At 39.8% G+C, this 19726-nt stretch overlaps 1 protein-coding gene across 1 annotated transcript in view; it reads right to left on the bottom strand.

The window, feature by feature from the left end:
- Positions 1–743: 743 nt before the first annotated feature.
- LOC129721203 (protein escargot-like) overlaps positions 744–19726 on the bottom strand; it is a 69710-nt gene continuing 50727 nt past the window's right edge. Inside the window, exon 2 of the mRNA XM_055673497.1 lies at positions 744–8571. Coding sequence (XP_055529472.1) covers positions 7145–8571 — 1427 coding nt within the window. The 3' untranslated portion in view covers positions 744–7144. The remainder of the gene's footprint in view (positions 8572–19726) is intronic.

The raw sequence follows: 19726 nt of genomic DNA, 5'->3' as shown, positions 1-19726 counted from the left end.
TAAACTAAACAAATACACTTGCCGTAACTGCTACTTGCACCATAAAATATATTATTCACACAAATGCGAAAGAACATGCACCAGAGGATAATACGAAATAATTTGCAATTTCAACAAAAAAATAAATTAAACATCATGCAATAAAAAAGCAACAGAATATTACGTTTGTGTTCGTGTATGATTGTGTGTGATTTTGTTTGCAAATTCCATTTTCAATCGCAGTACAAATACGATATTCTTTTTCAGTTAACTTAAAATGCTAATTCCATTCAAATGTTATCGTACAATGGACTAGATATTGAGCATGTAGCTCTGTTAGGAACTATTCACCGATTTTCCGTAGCCTACCTATGCACTATTTGCATTAAAGCTAAGAATTATAAGAGATAGAAAGAGAACTGAAACTGCTAGATGGAAATTCAATAAAAAGAAGAAATAGTTGATTAGGAATTGGAAATTCAACTCGTTTTCAATATAGTGGATACCGGATAATCACACACAAACTTGCGCATTTGTTTCGTACTAATTTGTACTTCAGAAAAATATAAGTAATTATCTAACTCGAATTGCAAGGTACTTACCCTTGTGTTTTCTATCAGCAAATATAAAAACGAGGTGAATTTCAGATGAAACTCAGCGGATACAGGAAATGTACATCAGATACAAACCAAATTTCAAACCAGAAAGAGCATAATTAGAAATAGGGACAGAGAGAACTTAGGATATCAAAGAAAACAAGTTGATTTTGCTTTTATGAACTTTTTAAATGTTTCACTATATTTCATTTTTTTCTTGACTTACTCCTCTTCATCAATCGATCAATGATTCAATAATAATTATAATTATTTTAATATAAATAATGAAAATAGAAGGACAATAATAATAATAAATATCTGTTTTTCCGAATGCTGCTTTGGTTTGCTGTGTAGGTTAAACAACAGCAGTTGTTGTTCACTGTTCGAATTCCGTGTTTCAATTAATAGTTAATCGGGCGCAATTTGCATTCTACTATTCTATTGCACCCGATTGATTTCCAGAATAGAAAGGACATAACTAATGAAATAAAGAAATTTTTAGCTAACCTTGAAACATCTTTTTGTAGTTCTTGTTTTTCATTTAATTTTTGTTCCACTTGCAGGGGTTCTTTCGTTTTCTGTCTGTTGTTATAAAAATACTTTGTTTTTGTTTTTGTTTGTCGCTAAGTTTAAATATATTACTCACTACTATATGTTCTGCTACTGCTTGTTGTATTTTTGGGTATTGTTTGCATTTTGCATTTTAAAATTAATAATTGCTGTTCTTTTCGCATTAAAACTTGAAATATTATCCTTTCTGTTTTGATATATATTATATATTGCTTATGTACAATTGCTCTTCCTTTTTTACTTCTCAAATTGCTAGCAGTATTGTTTATCTTTTTCGTCAAAGTAAAAAGACTAAATGTATGAGTATATGTTTGATCAGTACTGGCTACAATGCTTGCTGAGCATAATGTTAGTAAATAAGATGTATAAATAAATTAAAACGATAATGAATAAATAAATAAATAATCGTGCGCTTAGACTCCTTGAGATTTTTAAGTTAAAAGGTGCTGCAAAAACTAACTTTAGAAGTTTTTTTTCTGTTTTGTTGTTTGACTTTTATTGTGTTTGTTTAGTATATTTTGCTAAACCTGGCAAACTGTAAACTACTTACAAAGGTTGTTTCAAGTACAAATGGAGGGGAGTACAAAAACAAATCAATCTTCTATATCAGCTAGAGTATATATATGTGTATATTTAGAGTAAATGTTACTGTTGTCTTCGTTTTATTGTAACTTTTTGCTTTCGCGCTAGTCTTCTTAGTCGTACGCTAATTTTTGGTTTTCGTTCTACTGTATGGGACCAACCCTCGATTATATGTACAAGTTTGTTTGCGGCGGGTATCGCCTTCACCATTGTTGTTTTGAACCCTAACGATCCTGAGAGAGAATGAGGGGGTTTCCTTTATACATACTGTAAACTCTATTGAGATCATTGAGAAAGCCTCGTCGAACGTTCCTAACTTGACTAGATCACACTCCCTTCACAATTGTGTTTGCAGATCGCCCACCAATTGGTTAGCTGAGGAGGGGGTTTGGTTACTCCTGGCTCGAAGGTTCTGGATCGTTCGTAGAAGAACCGCAGAGTCCAGAATCAACAGCTGCCGGAGCTTCCAAAGTTAACTCTACTGTTTAAAGAGGGGTAATAATTAACAAGGGGGGCTTACCAGAGTTACACTTCATGGGGTATTAAATGTATACATATATCGAGTAAACGTTTATCTACCAAAGTTAAGGGCTAAAGCTCTTTGGGTTTCCGTTTGGATGGAAATAACTAATTGCTTTTACGTTATATGTGAGAGTATAATTAATAGAATTGACGATCGCTGCTCCCCGGGAGGAGTGAATTCCCCTGGGAGACATCGGTAGGGATATCCCGTATCCGAAGAAACGAAATTGAAATTGACTATACAATGCGGAAAAAATATCCTAAGGCTCACGAAAACGCACACTGCTACTTCATTCGAGTTTGGGAACAGGCCTTTGACCAGAACCCATCAAATCCTATTGCACGTCTTACCCACGTCCGTCCACAACAGCACAACCGGCTGTCTGATTGCTTTCAGGGGAAAGGAATAAGGAGAAAAGAAGGTTAAATCAGGATAAAAATCTACTTCTAATATTTTACACACAATCACTCACGCACACGTACATACTCAAACAAGTGTCACAGTTTTTTTTCTACTTTTCGCCAACTTCCAAATACACATTGGGATTTTAAGGAAAAGGGTTACCGTTGGAAAATCTTTGACCCATTTCTATCTATTTTGCTTTGGGTGTGTTGGGCTTCTTAGATAGGTGCTGACACCTGTCAACCACAAAGCGGAGCTATCTGAAAGATAATTCATTATCGGTTATCCCTTCCGGTGGTTACTGCTATACTACACTCAAATGTTAGTAATCATTCTCAATATAGGGAACGAAAGAGTATAGCGGAGACTCAGATCAATCAAACGGAATTGATTTGACAAATTTTTCCCGGATACAATAGGGATAACTTTTAAGCTATTTACAGTGTTGAAAACCCCACAAGAATGAAATGCAAATGAACATGCTATGACATGACGAAATTTGCCGAACTCCGTTACCGTTTTACTGAATCAACATCTAAAGAAGCAGATACAGTCTGTAACGCGTATTGTGTCAGCGAAAATTCTACTGTCATTTATAAAATCAAACAGTCTGATGACTCAAATTGATTTTTTTTTACGAATAAGACAACACATTTTTTCTTCATTCTTTCAATTGCTGGGAAAATTTACGTCATTCGCAGCTCTTTTGAGAGCTTTCAGTATGTTTTTCAGACAATTTGAATTGTTAGATTTTGATGTAAATCTTGAAAATCAACAGCGAATTTGTCAAAAGAAAGCTTTTGTTTCCTCTCTACCAATTGTTTCGTTTATTCTACAGATTTTTTCATTATTGCTTCGGTACGAATTTTGATTCTGCTGAAATAAAGTGGTGATATTCCAGTTCAAGTTCTTTTTTTGTTATCATTGCTTTTGGTGTTGGTATGTAATGTCATGTATTATATCAAACGAACAAAGATAATTAAAAAAATTCTACTAGCAAGAATGGCAACTCTGTCAAAAATAAAAAAAAACAATGATAATTTTTTTTGTTTTTTTTTAAACGAAACAATAACCTATCACTTTGAAATTGATGATCCATCATCACTGGAAGAGAACCTCTGTTACTACTGTTACGCTTTTCATTTATGTGTGATCGTAACAAAGTTCGCAATCTGATATTTGAGATATTGTTAATATAGCGTAACATAACGCAACAAATAAAATTAATGTCGTAGTAGTTAGTCTTCATATAAAACATGCAGTTCGACAAAATAAAGAAGCACACAATGATAGTTGAAAAAAATCAAATATCCATAAATCATTCCACGCGAAGAAGTGTTTTATGTACAGAAAAAAAGACGTGCGGACAAAGCCTATCCCACGTGTCTGAATCAAACTACTGGAGAATATCTGCAAGAGCTTACTTTATAATTCGTTGTTTGAGAAACGTTGCTTTTCGTTCGTAAATTTTCGTTGTTTCTTTTGAACAAGAGGATTTTGTAAGTGTTGTATAATCGATTTTCTTCTATTCGATTATTTTCTAACTTTTGCTGTTTCTTGTTAATACCGTTCACCTGCAATATCAAAAGCAAAAGTATGTGCAGCATTCATGCAATCCAATGTTTGCTGAACGCTGCAATCTTCGATGTCACAAATAAGGAGTAAATATTAACTAGAAACCTCTAAAATAGGCGATGAAACTATTGCTATTTACAAAACTGTACAGCATTGGCAAAGACTAGAATACAGTGCAGTACTTTTGGATGGAGGCTTACAGACTATGAAACTAATATACGCGGGAAATGTAGGCATCCGCTGTTGTATAGGTGTGTACTAACTTTATCTTACTTTGCTTACATAAACAAGGACGCCTTACAGAAAACTGAGCGGTGCTTGTCTCTAGACTAGGTGAAGACTAGATTTTTCAATGTTCTGTCATTTTCGATATTCATTCGTCTTACGCTCACTATTTGTTACTATCTCCTTCACTAACTTCCGATTTCGTGAATACTTTTAACAATCGTGTCTGACTTGTAGCATTTTTATTCCATACTTTGCTTAGTGGCTAACTTTCTTGAAATAAAAACGGCGTTAAATGCTAGATGATCATTATTTTTCTACTATGATACAAGAGCTTCAAACAGAACGGGATTTAGTAACTGTTAACGGAAAACGAGTTATGTTTTAAAAACTTTTTTTTTCTTTGTGGATGCTAATGAGAGGCGCATAGCAAATTTTATTTGCATTTCTCTCATCCAATAGAACAAGAGATTAATACTTTGAATTTCTTAAAACTTTCCTTGGTTTTAAAATTGTTTAATGGACGTATTCATGTTATTAAGTTTTCATTTGACTTAACTCTTTAGAAGAACGCTTATGAGATCGTTTGGTAGAGCTGTCGTAATTAGTTGCATAGCTTGTGGTTAATTCTTTCTCTCTCACACTCACATTTCTGTTTTTAATTTTTTTTTCTTAATGCGAACCCACTGCACGAGAAGTGATCGTGATGATGATAACGCTATATAGCACCCTCTTACAACGAGTGGGCGGTCAGTATTAACGAAACTTGGAATGGGGATAAGAAATTGTACACGGGCGATGAATAAATAATTGAATAAACTGAAATAATTAGCTGGCATGATAGAGTAACATGCTCTGACGGTAGAGTCGTACCGTTTTTCTTTTTCTTGTCGCTGCGCAACAGAACGTTGTCAGCTTGAACGAAACGAGAAGTCTTCGGAAGATTGATGAATAATGGGAAAATTACTTGGATAGTGTTTTTTACCTTCTTGCATATTAGGTTACCTACGGGTAGCATTTTACAGGTGCCTCGTGAATTGAAAATATGTCGGACATAATTGTATTTGTTTCTAGCAACTTGTTTATGTCTTAGAATAAGGATCAAGAGTCGTAATAATATATTTTATGTTGGAAATACGTTATTTTCCTTCCGCTGAACATAGAAAAGTCCTATTAAATTTCACGAATCAACGCCTAGATTTGTTCCTACAGTTCGCTTACCGTGTGACCACAAATTTTACGCCTCAAAAATGTTACCAGTGTCAGGTAGAATCGAACCCAGTTGGGGAATGAGGGGTTCATGTTAAAACATCAATCACTGCCATCAGCGTTCATTAAAATATGTTTGAAATGTTACCATGTTACTTTCACGTTTCTGAACACATTTTTGAACAGATGCAACACGGCTGGAGAAAACTCTTTTTCATCTTTGTTGTGGCGAAAAAGCATAAAAATGTCACGCTAGATGCTGCAATTGCCAACTTCTTCGAATCACCCTGAACAAGAATGAAGTCTTGTCACAAACTCACCGCGGCAGTGACCCTTTATCAGATAGGTGCAGTCAGCTGGTTAGTATTTATTTCTACATTTTCCTGCAATCACCGGCGGCACAGGTTGACATCCTGTCAGAGGCCTTCGATCTGCTGTCACAGATAAGCGAGTGCGAAGAGAACAAGTTGAACAACGCCACTAGTGAAGGAAAATCGTTTGACGTTTGACTCCCTGGCGATAACCGCAAAGTTGTTCGTGGCGTACATTCCTTTTGGGTTGTTTCGGTTTCGGCCTAGTTAATAGGGTCGAATGCGATAAGAATTTCCGCCTGCGCTCGGGTTGACAAGAGGTCTACATAGCTAAAAGGAAAGATAACGTAAACGAAAAGGAGCGGAGCTTGTGGTTGAGTTTAAAAAGGTAATTAACTTGAAGGTCTGATAGCTTGATTCACTTTTCTTCTCAATTTTAATTGTCTAACATAATCCTACTTTTATTTTTAGTTTATCTTACTATTTTCATCGACTTTCTTAGACCTGTGTGGTATGCGGTGTTTGTGTTTGGTGTCTACTGATTCTATGTAAATATAATGACAATAATAATAGGATATTGAATAAACTTTAAGGAAAGGTTTCGAGCTTAGGCAAATGGTGTAACGACTGGCAGCGGCTGCAAAGAGTCTATAGCGTCACATTCTTCCTAGCATTTCAGTCGCTGCATACAGCCAACGCATAATTGAATCGTAGTACTAGAATAATTGAATCGAATTGCTCTTGGGATTGCTGGTTTAGTTTCTTTTTTAAAAACCTTTGATAAAATTGTATAGTGTGGTTTTGGTGTAAATACGTTTTTCGATGCAGCTAGTGTATATAATGCTTTCTTTCGCTATTGGAATATTGATCTGCGAAAGATGTTTTTCTAGTGGTTAGGAGAAGTAGAAGAAGCTAGTAACGGGAAAATGAGAAATTCTTTGTAATATGGAATGCTACTTACAAACTGTGACCTCTCACTCCCTATAATGCTTCAAAGTTAAAACTTCAAAACTACTAGTAAAAGCGCGCACCTGTCAAAACTGGAGTGAGAGAGCAAACTGAGCTTGCCAACTTGTTAACGCACTCGTCAACATAATGTACGTGTGCGTGATTCAGTTTAAAATAATACGATACGCCTTGGTGGCGGCCACAGCGGCCGCTTCCATTATTGGTTACCCGCTAAAGTTGACATTTATGTGCACAGCCGCCGTCGTCGGATTGTGACTGCCAGCAGCCGCCGAAGTAGTCAATATAGCGGTTGTTCCATTGACAGCTCCCAACACTGTGGCTGCAGTTGACGGATTTGTTGTCAAAATGGCGGTTGGCGATGTACCATTACTACTACCGGATAATAAACTTCCGGCTACATTTTTCATAACGAGAATGTTTCCGGCGGTGGCTCCGCTGGCCGCAGCCGCTGCTGCCAACGTAGCAAAGTTTTGATTTAAAGCTTCCTCATTATTGTTTTCTTTCTTCACCAGCAATTTAGCGCCAAGTTTGTCTACGAGAGTTGCGCTAACCAGTTTGTTGTTGTCGATGTTGTCCATACTGTTGCTTGATCCCAGTGGACTCATGCAGGAGTCCTCCTTGAAGCAGGCTGATTCGAGATGCTTATTGAGGTACGATTTGAGTGCAAACGTCTTATGACACCGTTGGCACTGATAATTCTTATCGACGGAATGTGTTTGCATATGTGCTCTCAGATTGGACCGATCGGCAAATGCTTTGCCACAATGAGCGCATCCGTACGGCTTTTCCCCAGTGTGCGATCGTAAATGACCTTGCAAAAGCCATGGTCTCGAAAAAAGTTTTCCACATACCCCACAACTATGAGACAGTTTGTGCGTTAGAACGTGCATTGCGAGTGCCGGCATCGATACGTAAGCTTTGCCACAAGTCATGCACTTCTTGGCCGATTGAGAGTCCAAACTTCGATGCGTTTGCTTATGCCGTGACAGGTTGCTCGAAGTAGCATACTGCTTACCGCACTCTGTGCAAGTGTACTTGGCTTTGGTCTCTAGAACCGTTTTCGGATCAGCAATTTTTTTTTTCGATCGTCCGTCACTGACAAAAAAAGCTTCGTACGTGTAGGCTATAGTTTTACTGGATTTTTTGTCATCCAAGGTATTAGTGCTGTTTTTATTTTCATTCTGTTCTGGTGAACCGAGGGAACTGGGAACAGTATGATTTCGTTCCTCTTGGAGAAGCTGATGGTGTTGCAAAATTTGGTGTGGAGCTGGTGGTGGCAGAAATGCTGTCGATGCGCTGAGGTCCAGAATTGCATGAGCCGCATGCAAATCCTCCTCCGCTGGGATTCGAATCTCGTAATTGCGCGGCCTGTCGTCCAGTGAGTACGGCCGGTAGATATCCTTTTTCTTCGGGGGCAGTGAAAGCGCAGTTCCGGAACTACTAGTGAACAGTGCCTTTCTGGCGGGGGAGAGACTTCCATGTCTGGGACTTTGCTGAGAATCTTCGCCTGGAGAGCGCGGAGGCGACGTTGGTGTCGGCGGTAGTATGTAGTGCGTTTGCTGGTACCCGCCATCGTGTTCGATTTTCGGTAAGAAGGCGGTGAAGTGATGCGAGATGTCCTGCGTGTATCCTGTAAAAGGGAAAAAACAACGGATAGTGATCATTAGATCTAGTGGTAAACACCAATGAGGATGAACTTTTGTTACACTTAATTTTTTTCAATTAAGAAACAGATATTTTAAGATTCAAATTAAAAATGAATTCTCTGGTTCTATTCATACGCAATCGGTTCTTCGTTACTAGCACAAGCGTCAGTTAATTCTGTGGCAAAAAAACATCGCTAATGGCTTTTAGAGATGGTTCATCGTTTATATGTACCAGCTTACGAAAATGAACTACAGTTTCTTGAGCGCCCCAAAACTAATCGCTCGCCCGAAATCGAAGTTTACCGAAACATTACGACTTTTGTGTGTATGGTACATATTCTGATTTCGATCTCTATCAATGTATTCATTGTACAACAGTTGCGTTATATATTTCACATATTTTTGTGCGATGTCAGAGCAATCATTGTGTGTTTTTAGAGGAATCATTGCTTAATGGGTATAAATGGACCTAAACTCCCACGAAATAAACGCCGCTGAGCTGGCAACCTGAAATATAGCATTTCTTGTGTAAAATTGGTTAAAAAATCGATTGGTTATGGTTTCATATTTGCGTTTTTTGGGTTTACTCTGTTCTAGCTACGATTGCCGCTGAATTTTTTGTGCTAAAATGAACGAAAACCTCGATTACATTGGCGAAAGACTGGTGTTATTTAGTTCCCGGCCTAGAAATTATAAATATTTCTGCCCTTTTCACTTTATTTATATATGTGATTTTTGTGCTGAAACGTGTATAACAAAAAACACCGTTCCTTACTGTTCAAAACTGATTTTAGCCGTTTCGCTAATCCTAATGGTTTTTCGACAGCGTATATGTTCAATTTAGCAACAAACAAATCCAATGCCAGTGAGAATGTTGGCAAAAGGCAAGCCAAAGAACTTATAGCAATGAAGACGTGTTATTTTTCAGCATTCATTTAAATGCAAGTTACAAATGTCGTAGCTTGCATACAAATTTTTATTCAAGATATTCCGTTTTTTTTCTCGGTGTTATTTATTTTTCACCCATCCTCGGCTTACCTCGATTAAACATGAGAAGAATTCGAAATTTGTAGGTACCAGCCTTATTAGTGTGAAACTCTAGAATAATGTAGTGACCCTGAAAAGATTCAAAACTGGGGTTCAATTTACGACCTATTTACATCATCCCGGTTCCGGAAGTTCTCATATAAGCTGGTATTTGACCTTCTTAAGCATATTTTATAAAATTCAAGTCCGAAACACAGAGCGGGGGCCTAGTGTGGTTGGTAACGTCTCCGCCAACCACGCTCGACGCCTGGGTTCGAATCCTACCGCCGACATAGGTGTCGATGGTTGTGAGGTGGCGTGATCCACTCACAACCAACCCAACTGGTCTAGATTCAATCCTAGCCGACACCGGGAGATTTTCTGAGGCGAAAAATCTCTGGGATCACGCCTTCCATCGCATGAGGAAGTAAAGCCGTTGGCGCCGGTCCGTTAATAAACGGGTCGTGAGTTAGGGTCCTGGGTGTGGAGTCGCCTCCCTGGGCGTCGGTGATTGGCCACAACAGTGGCGGAACTAGACCGACGGAAAATAAGCGAGAATAAAAAAAAAAAGTCCGAAACATTGCATTCTAATAATACCCAAAATTGGTTGCAATCTAATTGATTTACAACTGCAACATTCCGTCAAATCGATGTTGAGGTCGATTTACATTTGGGATGCAACAAAGTACAACAACATCTCTGCTCCAAGGCATTACACGAAGCCTATCGATTAACTTGTTCAGTTTCAGAAAACCAACAGCAATGGACAAACGGATCCATGGCCGTGTATAGTGAAACACGCCACGGAACCTAACCCCGCCTGTGCTTTACTTCCATAAAATATCACCACCTACCCACCAACCGCAGTAAAAACGGGCCATAGCGACAATGCCGATGACTGCAGTGCCATTTATGATTATGTTATAACAATAATAATAATTATGAAAGCGAAAATATTTTAACGACCAAATTTCACCGCAAAACTGTTTCACGACAAGCAGAAAGACCCCTTTCCCGGCGACAGCTTCGGTAGCTCATTCGGCCTGACTCAGGATTGTTAGAGTTTATGGATTTAAATCGTACAGTGGGCCAGCAACAATCCTTCGGGTTCCACACATTTGTTTATTTTTTGTTTTCGACTGCATTTGTGGTCTGCAAGAGCAAAAACGACTGTAATTCTTTCGATGGCATCGCTTGGCACCGAATCAGCAGGTTTTATATTTCAATTGTAAAACTGGCCCCCGGCCTTGGTCATCCTTCCTTTTGCAGTGGAGTGCCAAGTGGGATAATGAAGTCACCTACACCACCATCACCACCGCCATCGAAAGGAACTGCAGACATGCGAAGCGAAAGGAAAATCCAGGTGAGCTTTCTTATTTATGGCTTTGTCGAATGCAGTGGGGTACGGACGAGTGTAAACAAACGACTAGAGTGGTAACATGCTCGGAAAAGAGACAGAAATTGAGTTGTTTTCTCTTGCCGCTCGACTGAGCTTTTAGCAGAATGTAGGCAAGATGTGGAAACGTTCCGTTGTCGAAAATTATTTTTTGATAGCCAGTTGTTTGCGAAAACAGCACGGTAACATTATGAGGCATTTCCGGAAATCAGAACAGGGTGCAGGGCGGGTTTCTGCAATAGGACATGAAACTTTTTAGTCGTCGTATTTAATTTGCTTTATTATCCCACATTACTATGAACATTGAAGTTTTATGACCCATTCCATCATTTGCGAATGAAATCGTTTCGCCCTTCCTTAGTTCGTGATCCTCTTTACCGCTGCTTGTTCTGGATGACCCGAAACTGGGACGTTAGATCGTCTATCTTTGTATCGATCTAAATATAGAAAATGCGACCGGAAAAAAACGAAGCTACTTCTTTGCTTCAGATTGGAGCATGCCTATTACAGAGAAATGAATAGTTTTGGTGATAGTCAGCGAAATCATTATATCATCGATTTAAAATGCTAAACTAACACGAAACAAAAAAAAATAAGACAAACTGACATATTTAATTAATCAAGAGGTTATAAATAATAAAATTGTCTCATGTTCTGAAGCCATTTGACTGCTTTTATAACCCTAAAGAATTTAATTGCTCAATGTATCTCGGTACATATAATCATTGAAGCGTTATGTAACAAAATTTGGAAATTGTGTAAAAATTGATGGATGGATATTCTGAGGCATTGAAAAAATTGATTCAACATAACGACTGTGATGTTGATTATGTTCACTATTGTTGTAGCGTACAAAATGCATTTTTTTTTAAATTTCCTAGTTAGCCAAGTTGGAGGATGATTTTTTTTTCACTTCGTGCGATTTGAGTGAAAACAAAATTAAAACCCCAATTCAATTAGTTGTAATATAAATTTCGTACTTATAATTAATCATAATTTAGTTAACCTCTCGTCGTTCAGAATGAAAAATTTTGTTTCTGTAGCATTTGTTTTGCTTTTAAAAAACTTAGTTGATCCAGAACGTTAAAGAAAGATAGCAAACTAGGCAACATATGTCCCAGTTTTACGTAAACCCAAATCGTCTGCACATAGCGAGGCTTCGAATTTCCTCGAACTACACAAGTTGTCTAAGCAGTGAGCATGTGTGAATGGAACGAGTCGATTTGTGTCGCTTAGTACGCCTGTCGACATTGTCGTCATACGTCATCGTTTTTTCACTGTTTTATAGTGGTTCCTAACCGAAGAAGAGGCCAACTGATTTGAGAAACATGGTAGCATGGGTTATATAAATACTATGAATACGTGCCACGTCTTGCATATTTAAAGGAAAGGTACCGGCCGGTACGGACAAAGCTTGGCTCGTTTCCTTCGTCAATATCGTAAAAATCTACGACGTGTCGTGCACCTTCCGCACCATACAGTTGAATAGCAATAAAAAAAGTTCAGAGTTGACAGCTTTTCGTTCGCTAAAAAAACAGTGCAGCGAAGGAGAGGTTCAAAAACATTCACATTTGAGCTGCAATGTGGATTTTTGCCTGTTTTTTGCACTGCCATCAGTGACAAGAATTATGTGCTTGCTCGTACGTTCATAACAATATCTTGCTTTTTTGCAGATTTTCCAAAAGATTATGGTGAATAACGAAAGAAAATATTATTGTTTCATTTCGAAATGTTGTATTTGCCACTCTAATGTTTGATTGACTCAACTAATTCTGCGAACTTGTTCTATAAAAGTATTCACGCAGTCCCTTTGAATAAAAAATGGAGAGATTTAACTCAGGTGGTTGCCTCGACGTGTTTAGTAAACAGCTACTGAGTTGATATTACGCAGAATTTTAATAGAACCTACAATTCAAATTCAATGTTAACAGTAATCAAAACATAATTATGTAGCAATCGTTGGTTAGTTTGTTAATTCACATTTTAGGTAACTGCAGAAAGCACAGCAATATTTGCTGCAAATTTTCCCGTAAACTTAAACTCTTAACCATCAGCTCAAATCAAGTGAAGTTATTCTGCACAAAACAACAAACTAGTGCTCCAGAACCAGATCGCTTCACTCCATCTACCGCATGACGACATTCAGACCGCAGTCAATAATCTCATTTCCCGAAACGATTCCGCACTCATAATAGCCTGTTTGTCGCACCAAATCGTTATGCCTCCCATTGCGTCCCGCAGCAGTCGTCGTCACTCGTCGTTGGTCGGCTGATTCAATGAGGATCAAATTGTCACTGAAAATAACCATTAATTCAGCCTGCTTGCTTTCTCGTTCAGGCGGGGGTCAGGGAGCGGTACCATGATAAAGGACCTAGCTTCTTTTTTTTCTCTCGCCTCTCGTACGATATAGGTGACTACTGCTTGCAGAGTATTCATACCTATCTGGAGCTATCGAGGAAACGGAAAAAGTCGTAAAGCGATAATGCTGGTTAGTCGGATCGGGGCCACACTTCCAAAGTCCTCCTGTGCAGCATGAGGGGGATAAATTTCGTTATCGCTTCTAAACGATTGATGAGCTACTGGTTGCCTGGTTGGGTCTTCTGCTGACGCAGGGTGTTTACTTGGTGAAAGTGAAGGATATTAGGCAAGCACGAGGACAGAAGCAAAGAGACTTTAAGTGCGATTATGGTTTTCGTAAACTGCAGTTTGGTAATGGCAGCACTGAGTATGTTGCTTTTAGGTGAGGTTGGCGAAGAAAAACGTACTTGTTCCGTGGGAGGCTCTGATGTGGTAATGATCGCTTTGAATGCAATTTCGTCAGGCTATAAACACTTACTTTTTCCACTCCCCGTAGTCACAGCGGGGGTGGCTATGAATGTGCGTGATTTCTCCAGCACCGGGAATTTTTATGTCGATATAGGAATTAATGACGGATACATCTGCGCGGCTATCGTTTTCGGACGGATCTTTTTGGTTTTATCACGTCCTTTTGATATGACGCGAGAATCCCGAGGAAACCTGCTACGTGATAACGGTGCGAAACTGCTTTATTATCTTAATGCCGCTGTTAAGTATTGTTTCCGCCACGGGTGTGTCTTCCAAATGTTCTGTAGTCATTTTTCGATGTGGCAAGAAAAAGTTTTAAATGGGCTCAGATGTGGTAAAGTTTCGCTTCTTTATACGATGTTTGTGGATTAGCGGAAAATACCTCCGAGGCTTAACGAAAAGAGTATAATTAAATACTGATAGTTTGATAGCGGTTTGAGTTATAACTGAAGTAACTTTGACAAAACCCGATATCGGAGTTTGGCTATAGTTCCATGAAAAGCTTACAACTAGAGCCGTACATCACAATAAAGAAGAAATACCTCTCCTCCAACTTCCTCCATAGTAACGAAAATCTTTGTTCTCTTCACGCACAGTGACGTCTTTCGTTGGATCGGGTCTCATTCGGAAAATGACACCCCTGGGAGGGGATGTCGATCCTGTCTTTGCCATCAAACCACACGCAACAATAAACCAATATATACTGAAACGAGATTGATTGATTCGTTTTCTTAATGTTTTTGCTACCCCCGCTCCTGAATACTATGTCGTCAGTTTTTTTCTCATTCGTTTAACTCTCCGCCCGCCTTGGACTTTCCATCAGCGAAAGGAATCTTTCATTTTTCCTGGCTCCACATTTTCATTCGCTTCTTTCGGTGGCTTTTCCACTCATTGTTCGCGCTATTTTTTCACGCCACCCAAGAAGCTATTGTTGTGTTTGCTTATCAGCATCTCTCCTCTTGCTCGGTAGTAGGACTGGGAGATTTGCCTTTCTGCCAACTGAACCACCCAATATCCACCCCTTAGAAGCCAAAGTGGCAGTCATGATGATGAATTTGATTTTATCTTTCCCTTGCCACCACCATCACCATTGCCTTTTTCCACCGATAGGCATAGCGAATGTTTTTCGAATCCGGCCTGCCTAGGGCAGCAGGCAAACCTCGAAAAAAGATCTAATTTGGGTTCGCGAAATCGTTCAGAATTGTAGCGGAAAGTCGTCGCTCGCTGACTTGCTACAATCACAAATCGCAATAAAAGACGAAGGCTCCTTCCTGACTGCAGGTTCGATAGATATTGTTTTTTTTTCTCCTATACCGCAACAGTTGAGGTCATTTATCCTTGCCTTGACTTTGCTTCGTGCAGTTTGTTTTTTTTTGTGTGAACAAAGAAATCTCACTGGCGCCGCTAGGCGGTACGAAGTCCTGGGAGCTGCTGTGCCGACGGATCATATACGAGGATCGATAACACTAAAATGACACGGTTTCTACTGTGACGAAAAATCGATTGACGATTGAGATTTGAAGAGAAACAGGGTGGTGAAAAAGTTTTCAAAATTGAATTTGCCGATATTCCTTGAAATGTAACATTGATATCCGTGAAATTTATCAGCTTTCAGCGCAAAAAAGTGCAACATACATGGATGCAGCTCTGAAATTTCAATGAAAAAGGTGTTCGATCTGATGTGAAATCGAACAGTAGAGGACTCGGTTAGTTTTTTACTGGTTGTTTTTCAGTTTTCCTGATATTCCCTGATTTCTTTGTTCGAAATATAAATTTCTCAACATTCCCTGATTATCCGGGTTTTTCCTAATTTACGCCATCCTTCAAACTCTATTCTCCCAAAAAAAAAATCTCCCTTGCTACGCAAATCTTTTTGATATAGGGTATTGGCTCTATTATCGTCAGGTTTTACCTATTATCGTCCGGGGGGTTAATGAAGATAAGTACTCTGCATTATGAAGAACCATCATGCAATCTTCATGCGATCTTGGACATCATTTACCCCCCTGACGATAATGGGTAAAACCTGACGATAATAGAGCCGATACTCTACTTACTGTACTTTCACTTTTGCGGCGACAGATCGATTATCGATCCAGTGCCGAATCCAGAATACGTCGCCATATAACTCGGTCTTGGACTGCAATCCTCCAGTCGCCTCTAAAACCTATTTCGCGAGCATTGACTCTGGCCTCTGTCGGGATTCCTGCTAAATATAGTTTTTGCTGATGGTTCCTCCGGCATTCTAGCTACATGCCCAGCCCACTGTAGCCTGTCGTGTTTAATCCGCTTGAGCATATTCGCTAATTCGTAGGCCTGGTACACTTCATGGCTCATGCGTGTGCGTCAAACACCACTTTCCAGTTTGTCGCCAAGGATTGTCCACAAGATTGTACGCTCAAAAACACCAAGACCTCGCCGATCAGCCTCCCTCAGTGTCCATGCTCTATGGCCATAGGGGACTACCGGGAGAATCGGTGCTTTATAGAGTGCTAGTTTGGTACGGGTTCGCAGGCTGCGAAACCTCAGCTGGTTACGCAATCCGCGGTTGCTATCCGCCTCTTTATCTCACGGCTAACCTCGTTGTCGCACGTTACCAATGTACCCAATGCACCAACATCCGACGGGCTACTATCTTCCACAAAACCTAGGAACATGTGAGACTTCGTCATAGTGGTGCCGTTTCTCTGCACGCCAGCCCTCCGTATAGCACCTTCCAATACGATGTTGAACAATAAGTTTGACAGTTCGTCACCCTGCTTCAAACCATCTAACGTCACGGAAGCGTCCGATATCTCACCGGCTACCCTGACGCTTGATGTGGATCCATCAAGGGTGACACGAATCAGTCTGCCCTAAAGTCCATGAACAGATGGTGAGTCTGCAAGTTGAATTCCCGGAATTTATCGAGGATTCGTGGTAAGCTAAACATTTAGTCCCTGGTGGAGCGTCCCCCTCGAAAAGCACATTGGTATTCGCCGAAAAAGGTTTCCTGTAACAGCCTCAGTCGGTGGAACAGCATACAGGAGTCAATTTTGTACATGGTAGAGTTACGCCCCGATTGTAACTGCAGTCCAGGCGGTGACTTTTTTGTAGATCGGGCATATGAGACCCTCCAACCAGTTCGAGGGCAATTCTTTATCTGCCTACGCTTTAGAGAAGCATAATCCGATAAATAGCACGATACAGCTGTTCGCGCCTGACCTTGAAAAACTAGGCGGGAATGCTGTTCTTCCCAGCTGCCTTGCAGTTCTATTGCTTTCCTCATCTCGTTCATGGTTGTTGGGTCCACAGCTCCAAGCAAAGTCAATCCTGCTCCTTTCGACACCTCTATCTTCCTCACAGTTCAACAACACACACAAATGTTGTTTCCAACGCCTGGCCACCTCTGATTTATTGGTAATCAGGTTTCCCTTCCTATCGTTGCACATGACAGGGGCAGACACGTTTTGGTTGTAGAAGCTCTTCGCATCGTGTCTAGAGAAGCAGCCCTCCGCAAGAACACGCTTCCAATGCTTACGTTTCTTTCGGCGATTGATTCTTTTATGAACGGCTCTAGCTGCTCGATATCTCTTTACGCTTTAACGTGTCATAGTCGTAGTTGACATTTGACCTCTAGGGCGGTTCTCCTCATCGCTCGCTGGCACTCAGCGTCAAACCACTCGTTGGGCGTGGTTGTCGCAGCTGCACCCAACACTTCTCGCGCTGTGGTGTTGGTCGTACTGTGGATATGTCTCCACTGTTCGTTTAGGTTCCCTCCAATTTGTTCATTGATCCGCTCATCAATTTTCCGCGAGTACTCTGCAGCCACTCATTCAGTTGATAATTGCTAGATGTTCATCCGTATGTTTCTCGTTGTCCGTGATTTCAATACGTTGGGCAACCGGGCGCGTCCGCTGAACGACCTGTCTGTAAGCTTCAACGTTTGGTCCTCTGAACGACCTGTTCTGTAGCTTTTTTAGGTGTTTTTGACCCCCCCCCCCATTCCACATCGTAGCATTCCGTCACCAAGTCAGGACCCCTCTCTAGATAATTACGTAACTTTATAACAACCCCCCCCCCCTCTCTTGATATTTTCTTTTTGCAAATTTTATTATCAAAAACACATAAATGAACAAGAAGAGACAAGAAAGTAACAAAATTGAACAGTGATAAAATAGATCAATTAGAACGATCCATTTTTTTACTTAGTTTCATACTTGCTACGTAGCTTGGCTTGACTCCCCACCCTCCCCCTTGTCACATTTCGTCACGAAACTGTATCTCTGTAATCTCCTGGTCTCCTCGTCTCCGGGCGAACGCGAATTTTTTCCGGGCCTGGGAGGTAGTTTCCGGGTTTCCAGATAAAAATGAAATTTCTCTGAGCGAACGATATTTTCAACTCGTTCTGGAAACGGCATAAATCATAAATTGGCCAGTTTGTTTTCAAGTCCTACGTTTTACACAACTTCATCGAAATATTTAGCTCACATTGTTGCAAAAATCACGATTTCGATCGGCTGTTAGGGGTTGCTAAGATAATTAAAGTAACCAACTATAAAAACAGAGTAGAACAATTTTGTGCAAATAAATTTTTCTTTCTTTAGAGCACGCCCCCGATCACAACTTTGAAATGTCACATACATGTCAGGTGGCAACCCCAATTATTATCTGGATTGTTCGTAATAATTCAGTTCGGTATGCTACGTTACTAGGGCTGCGATACCTTATTTTTGGTGTATTTCCTGCAAATTTAGCGCCACTGGTCGGCAGAAATGAAAACAACTACATCGCGATCTACGATGCGAGTGAGAAAGAGATGCCATATAATTGTTACGTGCGGTGGTGGGTTAAAACTGTCAAATTTTGCGGTGGGTAGCACGCCCGGTCAGTATTGGGTCAAAATTAGGCGAATAAATAAAGGTTTTGACAGCAGTTAGGTTGGCTTTAGGTTAAATCTAGGTGAACTGGTGGAATAAAGAAATTTGCTATAAGTCTCTGAGCTCTAGAGCAAAAGCTGTGTTGCTATCCGAAACACAGTAAAAACAGATAATACATGCATTAGTAAAAATTTTGTTTGTACTATTTTTTAGAAATCGTAAAATCGTAAAATCGTAAATATAGCTCCGCATAGTCTAAGCTGTATACAATGCTTATTATCACTCGCAGAATATAATTTTTCAATCATATTTAGTAGAGCATCATGATTGAATCGCGATTTTTGGGCTGAATTTGTATTGTCTCACGAAACTAAAAATAGCAATAAAAATGAAAGTTGGCAACAAGGCCTACTAAGTGCTGTGCGCGCTTTGCCTCTGCGTATAATTTTAGTAAAAATCTCCCAGATGGTCTCGAGGTACGATGCTGGCCTAACAAGCCAGTCGTCGTAGGTTCGAGTTTCGGCTCGAGAGAAACTGTTAGTGTCAGTTGGATCGTAGCGCTAGCCCCGAAATAAATCGGGTTCTAAAATTTTAAACGGTTTTCTGATTTTTATATGTCAGCTGAAAAAGTGCAATTTTCTGAGCAAAACGTGATTTTTCAAATATGTTTACCGTTTTCCTTCGATTTTTAAATGAAGAATAAAAAACTGCTCGAATTGCCTGAAATGACAGTTCTCTCATACACCGTACATGGGCGAAACGTCAACAAAGACCTTTCGAGCAGTTTTTTTATTCTTCATTTAAAAATCGAAGGGAAATGATAAACATTTTTTTTTTAAATCACGTTTTGCTCGCAGCGGGTATCACAAACCCGTGACCGAAATTGCTATCATTGAACCCACTTTGCATAAAGTTTGAATGAGAGGTTTACCTGCTGTATGCGCACAAAATGTGTGAGTCGAGAGTATGTATGGATGGGTGAAAGTAAACTTCTAGAAATGCTCGTGGGCGTAAGTTCAGAATATTCATGGA

Source organism: Wyeomyia smithii, chromosome 2 (genome assembly GCF_029784165.1).
Source record: "Wyeomyia smithii strain HCP4-BCI-WySm-NY-G18 chromosome 2, ASM2978416v1, whole genome shotgun sequence".
NCBI classification, from domain to species: domain Eukaryota; kingdom Metazoa; phylum Arthropoda; class Insecta; order Diptera; family Culicidae; genus Wyeomyia; species Wyeomyia smithii.
This window is presented reverse-complemented; position numbering and strand designations above follow the sequence as displayed.